The 12,343-nt window shown below is 34.9% G+C and overlaps 2 protein-coding genes across 3 annotated transcripts in view; one reads left to right on the plus strand and one right to left on the minus strand.

Annotated features, from left to right (window-relative positions):
- LOC119837340 (stromal interaction molecule homolog) overlaps nucleotides 1-2,122 on the plus strand; it is a 36,346-nt gene extending 34,224 nt beyond the window's left edge. Inside the window, exon 15 of the mRNA XM_038362893.1 lies at nucleotides 6-2,122. Within this exon, the coding sequence (XP_038218821.1) occupies nucleotides 6-195 (190 nt within the window). The 3' untranslated portion in view covers nucleotides 196-2,122. The remainder of the gene's footprint in view (nucleotides 1-5) is intronic.
- A 1,163-nt stretch (nucleotides 2,123-3,285) lies between these two features.
- LOC119837339 (nucleosome assembly protein 1-like 1) lies at nucleotides 3,286-11,327 on the minus strand. 2 transcript variants are annotated; one of them, XM_038362891.1, is made up of 9 exons: nucleotides 11,245-11,327; nucleotides 10,729-10,857; nucleotides 8,378-8,543; nucleotides 7,912-8,060; nucleotides 7,457-7,587; nucleotides 7,182-7,342; nucleotides 6,744-6,932; nucleotides 6,276-6,389; nucleotides 3,286-4,215 (listed from the first exon to the last, which is right to left on the minus strand). In XM_038362891.1, exons 2-9 carry the CDS (start codon nucleotides 10,848-10,850, stop codon nucleotides 4,117-4,119), a joined length of 1,131 nt encoding a protein of 376 aa, XP_038218819.1. In that variant the 5' UTR covers nucleotides 10,851-10,857; nucleotides 11,245-11,327; the 3' UTR covers nucleotides 3,286-4,116. The 2 variants fall into 2 exon arrangements, with proteins under 2 accessions (XP_038218819.1, XP_038218820.1); XM_038362892.1 differs by lacking the exon at nucleotides 3,286-4,215 and adding an exon at nucleotides 4,557-5,301 and having other exon boundaries at nucleotides 11,245-11,326.
- Nucleotides 11,328-12,343: the final 1,016 nt, after the last annotated feature.

Consider the following 12,343-nt stretch of genomic DNA (forward strand, 5'->3'; position numbering starts at 1 on the left):
CCCGCCAACCCCGACGACCCCCGCGCGCCCCGCCCGTTCGCGCGGCAGAGACCGCTCGCGGAGAGCGCGGAGCCGGCCAACCCGCCAGAAGAGGAGTCGACGGACTCGTCGCTGATGGAGGACGAAGGCGTGCCGAAGCCGCGGAAGCGACGCATCAATCTGCCGTTCGGCAAGAAGGCGAAGACGCCCGCGTGACAGAGGCTAGCGCGCACATGGTTCCTCCACGCTCCCGCTAGGTAGGCCGCGCGGCTCCCCTCGGCCCGTATACTTGTACTTTTAAAGTCTTCCGATAATTTAAAATGAAATTAATTTGAGTGTTACGTTTCGTCTTCTTTATGTTAGAATAAGTCACAAATCATTTTTTTTTTCTTTGTCGTTCAGACTACAAATACGGGCCCAGTATATCAGCTGTGTGCGTCCGAACCCGCTTTATCCATGAGACTGTCGAATTATATAATTGATCATTGTATAATGTGTCTTGTTGTCGAAGATTAGCGCGTTCTTAGATAAATGATATTATTTAGAGTACTTATTGTGTAATTGCTCCGGTTGACGTTCGCGCCATATCGCCCTTAGAATAAAATAAATGAAATGCCGTGATTGTTCTTTGTAAACGCGTATTTGTCCATGGTTTGAATAAAATCAAGATTTTTTCCTTTTTAGAGTTTTACAATTTTAGGTAATTTATCTCGTTTATTTTAAACTTTTGTAAATTTTAATCCATTTTGTGTGTAATCGTTTTAAGTTGGAATGTTCGTTTCGGTTTATTTATTTTTTATAGTTAGACTTATTTCAGAAAAATTCTAAATTATTTTGAGTATTGCTTAGTTCTTAAAATTTTATATTCCGCCATACATATTGCCGCAGTTTTATGTTCTACTTCTTTTTCTTGATTTGAACGTTTTGACTTTAATTTATTGACTTTAAAACTAAACGACTTAAACAATTTTACTAATTAAACAATATTAATAATATACTTAAGGAGGTATATTTTATATAAAATTTCATGCAACGGCAATACTTATTTATTTTACTGTCCTTATTCCTTATTTAATAAATGTTATGAGTATAAGTGGAAGAAGACTAGATAATTAATTGTAATCGTGTTTATCTTATGAGAACCATTCCTTATTCCAGCAAAAATTAATAAAATTTATAAAACATTGTTTATTTTATTTATGTATTAAATATAGAAATAGAAATATAATCGAATTAATTAACTTGCCTTTGAGTGATTTTGGAGGGGAAGGTTCTTTTAAGACGGATATGACAAGTGTGATGTAATCATGGTTGTGTTTAGGGTTGCCATCCTGAGTTTCCCCCCACGTTATTGTAGTTCGACCAATATATATAAACGAATTATTATGATCTACTGTGTGTAAGTTGACTTAATTAGTTTTTAAAATTTTGTTTTTGTTTTATTTCACCGGCAACCCTATTTTCAAAGCCTTTATTTTAAGACCTTTATATTAAACAATCAATTTATGATATTGCAATAATTTAAATAGTATAAATGTTTAGCGCAATATTAATTTCGACCGTCGCATATATTCTTAGAGGTCATGAAATTTAGTCTTATTTTAATAACAGTTCAATATATCGCATCATTCCCTTGGTTTTTGTAGTATGATAGCGATATCGCCCGGTAGCTGAGTAGATTAATTTTAAGAAATTTGGTGCTAAACAAACGTTAGTAGACTGAAAACCGCGAATGGCTCAAGTCGCTCTTATATTGTTGATGTTCCTGACGCCATAGCGCCAACTGAACAGTATTTTGATGATTTTATTGTATTGAAAGTGGATAATAAAATGCTTGTGTCAATTGAAATACTTGTTATATGGCCACATTGTAAAGTCCTGTACTTAATTTTGTTTCATTTTACTGAATAGTACAATCAAAAGCCATACATATACGTTGTTTTCAGTTTCCGAATATTTATGAAACTCTGCCGTCTAGCAATGTCACAAAGTGCGGAGTTACCAGCGTAGCAATAATTTATACACAATTGAAATTAATCAATGAAATTGTTTCTGTATAGATTCAGATCTGATTTAATAAAAAGACAAATCGTGATAAGTTGTTACTTCTTTTAAAGAGTTAATAAATTGGTACTAAAATGAAGTTTCTTTTTATTTGTTAACAAATCTTGTGTCCATTTCAATGAGTAGAGTATCGAAATCGAATCGAATTAAAGGTTTAAGGTTATCGACTATCCGCTTGATGCCTTGAACTCCTCAGGGAGTTGCTTGCTTTATATACGTATACATAATATAATAATGCTGAATTACTATTTCATAAAAAAGGACCTTTTAATATTATAGCCTTTGATTTGTATTAGTAGATTTTAACACGCACGGTATATTTCTGAGAGAATACATAAGCAAGCTATAGAGCGTATTAGGTATTTTATTCTTATATCTACTTATTTTGACACCACAGCACGTATAAATGTACCATATGATAACTGCATGACGGTTGCTAAAAAATGCTGTCGAAAACTTAAAAAATATATAATTTACTTAGCTATTCGCGTGGTACATAGGTGAAAGAAGTTTTTAAATCGGTCCGACAATTTTTATATGAAAACTACAAAAATACGAGCATCCTCCTTATAATATTAGTGTATATAAAATACATTATATTATTTATTACACTAAAAAAACTACTCAATATTACGAAAATTCGTGATCCATGCCAAAAGTACACTAGGTTACGACTAAGAAAATGTGTCTGGCGGAACGCTCCAATCAGCTACACTAATTGGATATCACGAATTACGAAAAGTAATCATCACAACAGATAGTCTGCAGCGCACTTGGGACGAGTTCTTCATGGTGAGATCAGAGATGACATTTTTACGAATTGAGAGACAGGTGTCATGTAATTAAGATTAAATTAAAAGTTTTGTTTGATAGGATACAGATGTAGCTGGAAAATTACTTATATCCATCGTACGAGTACTTTTATCACACGGCAAAAAATATGGGTGATTGAAATAAAACACAAAATTGTTAAAATTAAATTTATTTAAAAATGTTGTGTACAAATACCCTAAGAGCTGACCGGTGTATGCAGTACATATATGCATCTTGCACGCAGGTACTAGGTCTTGGTTTGTCACAAATACCAACCGCTTTTGTTAAGGCGAGCATACAATTGATCGCATAATACAACTAGCACAGTCTTAAAGACAGTTAAATGTATTAAACAGCTGTTTTCAACAAAATACAGCCGATTTTAACTATATCACATAATAAACGATGGTATCGCATGTTGTTGTGAGCATAATAAAAAAATAACTAAGGGCAGACTAAAGCATATAAATTTACCATTTAAGGAATATGAGCTTTTACACGCGTCTTTATGGAATATTACCCACTCTTATAAAACATTACAACAAACCTGCCTGTTTACTTTTGGTATCGCATTTTTTATGTTAACGTATTCACGCCTAAAAGCACCTCCAATTGTTAACCAAACAGACATTCACTGAGAGGCGGACATTTCTAGACTAGTATGTACAGTACGGGGAGGAATGCCTATAGATTTTAATTATATAAATTATGGTTATATTTTGGGACTACACAACATTAGGCAGTGGTTCAAACAAATATTACATCAACCATAATACTGCAAATATAAACAATTTGAAAAATAACGTATCAATTTATTTAACTAATTCGCCTTACATGTAAGTTATGTAACGTTATTACATAGAATGTGAAATGGCAACTCAAAATCTCAAGCCGTGCTTCTCTTATTACAGGTAGGTAATACATAATTTTTATGCATAAATAGATTTAGACAGACAGTGAAACGATGGCAGATCTAAGAACAGTAACTGTATGTCAGAAATGCTAACAGATCGAAATAACTCCTGACACGCACAGTTAATTTATAACCCGATTACGAACTGCAATTTCCACTGCTCCAATAAAATCATAAAACAAATAAAGAGCACATCACATGAGTAACTAACTGATCAGTAACATAATACGAAATTTCTTTGGATGCGGGGCTTAGTGATACACAGTGTGCCCTTTTTGCTTAACTGAAGGGGGTGGTTGCTTCAGGGCCCCGAGAACTTGGGTCGGTGAGGCCCTAGGGCCCGACGGCTACTGCTGCTTGCACTCGGCGGGGTTGTCCGCGACGTTGCGCGGGGTCCCGCCCTCGCTCTCCTCCGAGGAGCTGTTCTCTTCGTCTTCCTCCTCCTCCTAATTAGCAGTGGAAATGCACGACTTATATAACGATTAATCTTGACGCTATAGTATTCAAGAACTTATCCTGTATACCGTAGCGTACATATGATTAAAAACAGACATTGAATGCAATCTGAATGCAGCTTAATGTATATATAAGATTATCAAGTCGTATTTGTATTTATAACATATTGTTGCACATAGAGTAAAAAATAAGATCATGTATAAAAATAAACAAAGTTGCTGCTTTTAATGATATTAAAAAACCTTAAATAAATTGGAATATTCTACAACCATCTGCTTGCCGTTCAACTATAGCATGCAAAATAAGGATCAAAATAAATAAAACACACTTCGAAAAGCTTATAATTTTAATGTCATCAGTACGACATCATGCTAGAACATAAAAGCCATAACCGATACAACTAGCTGCTGAAATATTATGCTAACATCTTCGTTACATAAATAAAAACATAACTATTGTCAATACATCTCCAAGAGACAGATCACAGATGAACGTTACAGATGTAAAATGCGTTTTGGCACAAGAGATTCGTTAACATCATATTCGTAACTCAAAGTTGGAATGACGGAAACTTAAATTTCATTGAAAAATATAAATAAATAGCCTTAGAGAATAATAATAATATCACAAGAAATTTCAAATTACACAAGCGATACGTAAAATTCGTAAACAAAATACACTCCATTACAATAATCATTTATGTATAATTACATTATTAATAATAAATAAAAACGAGAATTGTAAAACTAACTAGAAATGCAATATAGGTATCGTAACAGACTAACTAGTGACATGCATATAAGGCACCGCACCGGAAGTGTAAACGCGTCTAAAACATATTTATCGCTTCGCCGATAAACCATGCATAGAGCGGCTCGAAGCGGCGCGGGCGGCGCGACTGTGGACCGGTACGAGATCGCGCGCCCGGCTGGGCTCAAAGCGCGGCCGAGCGGTTTGGGCGCGGTTTGAGCGCAGCGGGGGCGCGGCTATATAAAGTACGCGCGCGGCGGCCGGCGTCAGTCCTCCGCGTCCGAGACCTCCTCCGTACCGGAGTCCTCGTCGGAGTACGAATCCTCCTGAAAGCAAACACACCGCTGACGGACTGCGGGGGTGCGGGGGCGCGGCGACCGGATGACCGGCGGCCGCTACCAGCTGCGGCCGCCCCGCTCAAGCCCTACGCTCGGTTACGCTATGCCGTGTATTTGTTGGTCACACACGCGAGTACCGTTTCCTCAATTAGGTAGCATTATTATTACTAGAAACCTTTGGTAGGAGGGGTATAGTTAGCCAATATGTTTATGACAAATATATTTTGCATACAAATTTACGTAAGTATAGTTTGGTTTATAGAATAATTAGCATCATAGGTGTGACCTGCATACATATGCATAAGCTCAAATTTTCCTTTTTTTTTTAATTTGTTCCCACATAGCATAACCGATATATAAGCAGGCCTACAGAACTCCGTCTGGTTGGGAAAGCCCTAGCTACAAGTACAAACATCTACCATGCAAGATAAGTCGAAAAGCTAACAAATGGCTGTAGAAGTGTCGCTTCACAAACGTAATTACTAAAGTAAATAAAAGCAGCATATTTGTGTGTCTGTCTTTGTGTTTGAATATTTGCTTTTAATCATTTTTGTAACCCACAATACTTTTATTACTTTAATATGATTTTTAACAAAAAAAAAAATTAATGAAGTTACCTTCTATAAAGGTTAATTTAAGAGTTCTCTTTTACAGAGACAAATATTCTAGAATTAACTAACATTTACTTTATTTTAAAACAATTTTTTAATGTCTGCAATACAATTAATTTCCACAAGACACATAATGCAATGTAGTGTCATATTATTCCAAGAGAGCCAAGTGGAATAAACCTAATTTAGCAGTATGGATCATAAGCAGAAGATATATCTACTTTTAGTTTGCAACATAGCACTATGGGTTAGTCAATGTCAACTCACAACTACTGTATCTTTGTGTATTTCATTGTGGCTTGTGTGTGTGCGCATGTGTGTGTGTGTGTGTGTGTGTGTGTACGCACATACCTCCTCTTCGTAGTCGTCGTCGACGAGCCCCTCGCCGGTGTAGAGCAGCACGGCGCGCGACACCACGCGCTCGCGGATGTAGTGGCCCACTTCGAAGTCCAGCGCTAGCAGCATCTGTAACGATTATATATCTAAATTAGTTACGTGGATATTTTATGTCCGGATTTCATGTCCATTGGGACTAGCATTCTGAAACAGAATGCTCTTTCATTAGAAATTACATTTATGTACTTATATATTGTTGTAGATAGATAGATAAAAACCCCATAAAAAATTGGAACAGTGGACAAAATATGGCATGACAACTATCTTTTTAAGAGACATTATTTGAGGATTTTTATAGCAATTTACCAATAAATTATATACATATAATGTAAGTAAATACATGTATTGTTTGTAAGTACTAAAAAAAATCAACTACATTCAATCAAGCTACTTGTGAATGTATCACAATGAAATATAAAATACCTGCGTATCTGAAGCAAGTGTTAAGTTGGGGTCCTCGGGCATGGCCGGGGGTTTGAAGAAGTTGAAGAAAGAGTCGGCCTGCACAGTCTTGGTGACGGTGCGCACGGAACCCAGTGACTTGTGTTTCTGCTTCTTTTTGATCATCTTTACTGTCACATTCTTGCCCTTCTTCCAGTCTATTTCACAACCCTAAACACGCACGCAAATTAATATTATAGTAATGATCCTATCAATGACCAGTTTAATGGTGGATTGTGTCACCTAACAAACATATTGATGAATGCATTCAGCTAAACAAACTCATCTAAAGTTTTTGACAATTTTGTTATTATAATGCAACTAATGTTGTGTTTTCAAACTATTTATTTCCAAAAAATGGACATGGTTTTAGATATTCATCCCCTGACCATATAAAATCTACTTTTATGTTATACATACCTTGCAAGCGTAGATTTCGGGACCCTCAAAGTCCAGAGGATTATCATCATCGGGCTTGAACTTCAAGGAGTACTGCTTTGTGAGAATGTTGTTTGTGAAGTATTCATTGGGCGCAAAATGGAACTCCAGCGTGAAACCCAGGGGGTCATCGTGCATTTGCACTGTGGAAAAAATTTCAATGAGTATGAAATGAAAAAAATTATACTCATAACATTGTTAAAAACTTTTTTTACTCTTTAAAAAAATTATTTCTTTGAATAAAATTCTTTCCTTACCCTTAATATCCTGTAGAGATTTAAGGATTGGTTCATCATGCTCTTGCACCATTTCACACAACTTGGATACATTCTTGAAAATAGTCAACCAGAATTCAGGGATACCCTTAACATTGGGGTCCATAGCAGGCCTGAAATTTTAGGGCACATGAAACAATGTTGTAAGGTATTATATTACATGTTTATTATAGTTCTACAGCCTCAGTTGGTGATGCATGTTCGTGATCTATCATGGCATTCAGATCATGGTGTGTATAAGTCATCATGTCAAAAAAATAATACAAAATTTTATGCTTTTACACAAAAATGTTGTATCTTGCTCTTTATTGATTATATCTCAAATTAAATTAGCTCAAACTATTTCAGGATCAAAAGCGAGATCTGAAACTAGTCAATATCCTAAAATTTTCTGTAGTCCTAAACTTCTAATCATGACTTAAAAATTATCAACATACTCTTCAGTTTTGTTCTCTGCATTCTTGTCCTTATCAGCAAGTCCCGCACTCTCAACTGCTTTAGCAAGTGCCTCCTCTGTATCATCTTGCCAGGGTATGTGACACTCTTCATCTGTAGGCTCATAGGCTCCAGTGACCACTTGCGCACGCTGCAAGTTACAACTAATTACAGATATGTGCTAAGATGCAATGGCAGATAATGATATTGAATAAAGGCCTCAGTTGGTGATGCATGTTAGTGATCTATCATGGCATTCAGATCTTGGTGTGTAAAAGTCATCATGTCAATTTATAACATAATTTATTTAATAATTCTAATAACAAATGTATGATAATTTTTCATTATTTGAAGTTCGAAAACTCTCCATTATTATAATGTTCACAAATTTTGTTTCATCATGATTTTTTTTAACATTTAAGTTATTTAACAATTTGGTTCTGTAATACTAACAGAACTAAATATTACCTTATCAAATAGTGGCTTGTACAATTTTGCGTATTTACATTCGAGCTCATGCACCTCCGAGTAAAACTTAGCCTCTATATCAATGAACTCCTTTTGAAGTGCCCTCAACGCCTTGATTCGCCGACGTACATTTGGTGGAAGTGCGGCTATGTTTTCAGTGTGCATGCTAGGAAAAATAAATAGTTTATTCTAAAATAATCCATAAAACAGTTTATATGATCAAATCAAGACAAAAAAGATATGTTGCAGTTGCAATTTTTACAGTAGTTACTGTAAAAAATAATATCAGTGTAAAATAATTTTAAATTCAGTATACTATATTATTTTCACATTATAGTTCATTTAATTTGTAAAACTCTAGTTTAACTATTTTCCATAAGTAAAATCAAACTAGGCCAATGTTTTAAATACAGCAGGCCTAATTATAGCTGATGTTAACACTTTTATGACTTTACTCTGGAAGTTTATTACTGTACAGCAGCATGTGACTAATATTTTAAAATTTCTTGCTAGTTACTATGTCTACTTTAGATTGAATGTTTGATATAAATAAAACTTTGAAAGTCTGTTGTTCTTTCAAACAAGCACAATTTTACGAAAAAAATTATCCTCTATATCCGCGATGCCTACTCAAAGCGTGCTCCGCGGAGGCCTGGGGCTGCGCGAGAGTACAAATCTAAATGAGAAAAAATACACCTCTGCCTTTGTTATCAATCTGTCCCAATTTACTTTATTCCATTTCCTTAAATAGGTATGGAGATATTTGGGGTTCAGTCTTAAAATTTCCTATTTTAAAGGGCCGCCAAAAAAACGTTTTAAAACCGCTGGTCTATATATAATATCAAAGAAACTCTTTGATTGAACATGCTAATCTCAGAAGTTTTATGTCTTTTTTTTATGTCACCGTCGGCAATGGAGCTGGTGGGACGCCTGATGGTAAACGCTACCACCGCCCATGGACATTTGTAGAGGCGTAAGGTCGATTGCAGACCTTAAGTTACGAGACTGATTGCAAAAACTATATTACGATACACATGTACCACAGGCAATGCTGGGGTTGACTGCATCTTTATGCATGGAGGACAAGTGATGAAGACCTCTGGGTCTTAGTTACAATTTCAGATTTCAGAAAAATATTCAGCCAACAAAAAACAGCAAACGGCTAGGCAAGTGACTTGAATGTTTAACACTTAACTGAAGTCCTAAATCACTCAAAATTAAATGATAAATTTTACCAAACAAGATATTCAGATAAGAACAAAAAACTTCTATCAAACTTCAATCTGTGAAGTTAAATCACTGCGGCTAACAAAAAATAAAAGCTATAAGAAATCATTGAATAGATTATAACAAGCAAATAACATGCTGTAAATGGAGCATAAAATGAGTCATAAGTTCATTGAACTGTAATCAAAAGATCCTTGTACTATAAAAACTGTAACAGTTCAGTATTAGAAATGCTTTTAGGAAATACATTTAACTATGTTATGACTATGTAGTATTACATATATACTTAACAATAGTGTTTTACTTATTATGTGGCATGTGCCATACATTTGAGTCTTATTTCTTTTGAGATTTTTGTTAATGCAGACAGCTTTTTTAGGTGAATGCTATTTTAGCATGCTTTATAGCAATAACAATATGATGGATTAGCCACACGTATCCATCAGTCTTAATTTTAGAAATACCAGTTGGTTATAACAAAATTTTAAACTATGTAAATGGTTTAATCGGACAGGATTTTTTCCACAATTATTAATGATCACAAGCTGCATTAGTTTCAATATGTTAGGAACAATAAATTATACTGAACAAGCAATAAATCTTCAACATTTTCATATCATAAGTCCAACTCATTGACAGATTTTACATAAAAACAACATGTGTGAACTATAAAACTTGGGGACAACATTTTTAACATAACCAAAGATACAAAATATTGAAAAATTTTCATATTTCTGTTCATTATAACTGTCAGTCATAGATTGAACAATTTACTATGATGGGTTGGAACACTTGTTTTACGATATGAAGTAGTCACATTGTGACCTCATTGAGTTAGAATAGGTTATGTTTTGTACTACTTGATATAGACATTTTCTCTTTCGACACAAAATATAAAATCAGGTTAAGGTTACTACGTATTTATTTTTTAAATATTATTGCGTGACATTAATTTTTGTGGCTATCATTAAATTTGAAGTGTAATACGAAGCATGCATCTAACCTAATCATAAACAGCTTATCAACGTGGCCACATAGTATTCAAGCACTTGTATAAAAACGAAATCAAATGAAACGATTCAGCGAGAAAACGTGAAAAAAAATTATCCAGTGTGGAAATTTACCTTCGCATTAAATGTTGCACTAGCTCGTCGTCTCTTACAATAGCGTCATCTTGTCCTGATTCGCTTTCAGATGAAGACGTCCGACCACTTCGTGTTTTTTTACTTTGTTTCACGGAACCCATATTTTATCTAAAAAAAAAAAAACATAAAAGAACACATGAAACAACTTGGCGCCACGTTGGTTTCCAATTACCGGCTTCTGGCACAATAACTGAATAAAATAAAATTTATTCACAAATAATCCATGCTCTAGAACACATTAGATAGCGGTAGAAGAAAGGGGTATGAAAAGAGAGACTTATTACTTTTTTCACTCAAACATAATGCGCAGTTACATTAAAAACCGCTTTGGTAGTCGACCACATGGTCTGTCTGTCTCGAGTTATTTTAAGATAAAGTAACATAGTTATTAAATATTTTGTACCATCATCTCTTTTATTATTAATTAAGTAATAATTTGATACCGAAAACCATTAATCAATCGAGTATATAAAATTAACTAAATTTTAAACTTACCTTTCTGCCGATTAGACTTGTAGGAAAAGAAAGATGGCGGCGTAATGCCGAAACAAGAATGATTGAAATTATTGATAGACATTGTATGGCAACACAATAATTTCCGGTTATTGTCTATGGATTGGATATCGTAAACCCGAGTATACATATTTTCATCAACAATACAACTGAATTATTATGTAGGTATTTTAGTTTTTGTCCCAAAATCACAGTACTGTAAGTATGTATCAATTTTTTTTTAAGTCATCGTCGGCAATGTAGCAGCTGGTTCGCCCAATAATGAGCTCTACCACCGTCTATGAACATTTGGAGAGGCGTACCACGCACAATTGCAGACCTTGCGCCTCTACACAAAGATTGCCGACTTCAATTTGGAAAGGGATTAAGAAAGGATTAACGAGAGGAATAAAAGAAAGGACTGGGAAAGATAAGGAAAAGGATATGGCAATATAGAAAAGCAGTATGCTATTTAACGCCGGTCTTCTGTGGGGGTGTTGAACTTCCTCGGTGCGAGCTAGCCCAATTCATGCCGAAGCGTGCTCTACTACGTACTAAAAAAATATTAAATATAACATAAAATCTTGTATAAAAATACAGTGCTTTTTATCGCTATATCAAAATGGTTTAATCTATATACTAATATTGTAATCTCAGGAATCATGCCAATCTCAGGAACTACTGATCCGTTTTGAAAAATTCTTTCAGTTTAAGATAGCCATTTATTGAGGAAGACTTCAGGATATATATGCACCACGGGCGAAGCCGGGGCTAAATTCAAAATACAATATAAGTATACCTTTTAGCCACACGTTATCCCACCTCAGCCATCGGGTTTCGGTTTCATGTGCATAAAGGACACCCCAGATAAAACTTATAGATACCTACTTAGGCAAGTTGTAAAATATATTTTCTTCGCATTATTTTTTGCGACGCAACGTCGCACCAGTATTACGTAGTACTAGCTACTCTTAGTTGCAACGTAACTGTGATCGCAATTCAACAACAGTTAAAATTTAAAATTTAAAACATCTTTATATGCGTTCGCAGATGCTAATTTCAAATTCGTAGGGTGATCGAAAATGCTTGTATCATACCTCGT

This window comes from Zerene cesonia, chromosome 27, assembly GCF_012273895.1.
Source record: "Zerene cesonia ecotype Mississippi chromosome 27, Zerene_cesonia_1.1, whole genome shotgun sequence".
NCBI classification, from domain to species: domain Eukaryota; kingdom Metazoa; phylum Arthropoda; class Insecta; order Lepidoptera; family Pieridae; genus Zerene; species Zerene cesonia.

What these genes read in the sequence shown, in the direction of transcription:
- LOC119837339 (XM_038362891.1), bottom strand. Translation starts at nt 10,850, where the DNA reads ATGGGTTCCGTGAAACAAAGTAAAAAAACACGAAGTGGTCGGACGTCT. An exon ending in GCAGAGAACAAAACTGAAGA is followed by an intron (nt 7,588 to 7,911) that starts GTATGTTGATAA and finishes CTAAAATTTCAG; the next exon opens with GCCTGCTATGGACCCCAATG. An exon ending in CCGAAATCTACGCTTGCAAG is followed by an intron (nt 6,933 to 7,181) that starts GTATGTATAACA and finishes GTGCGTGTTTAG; the next exon opens with GGTTGTGAAATAGACTGGAA.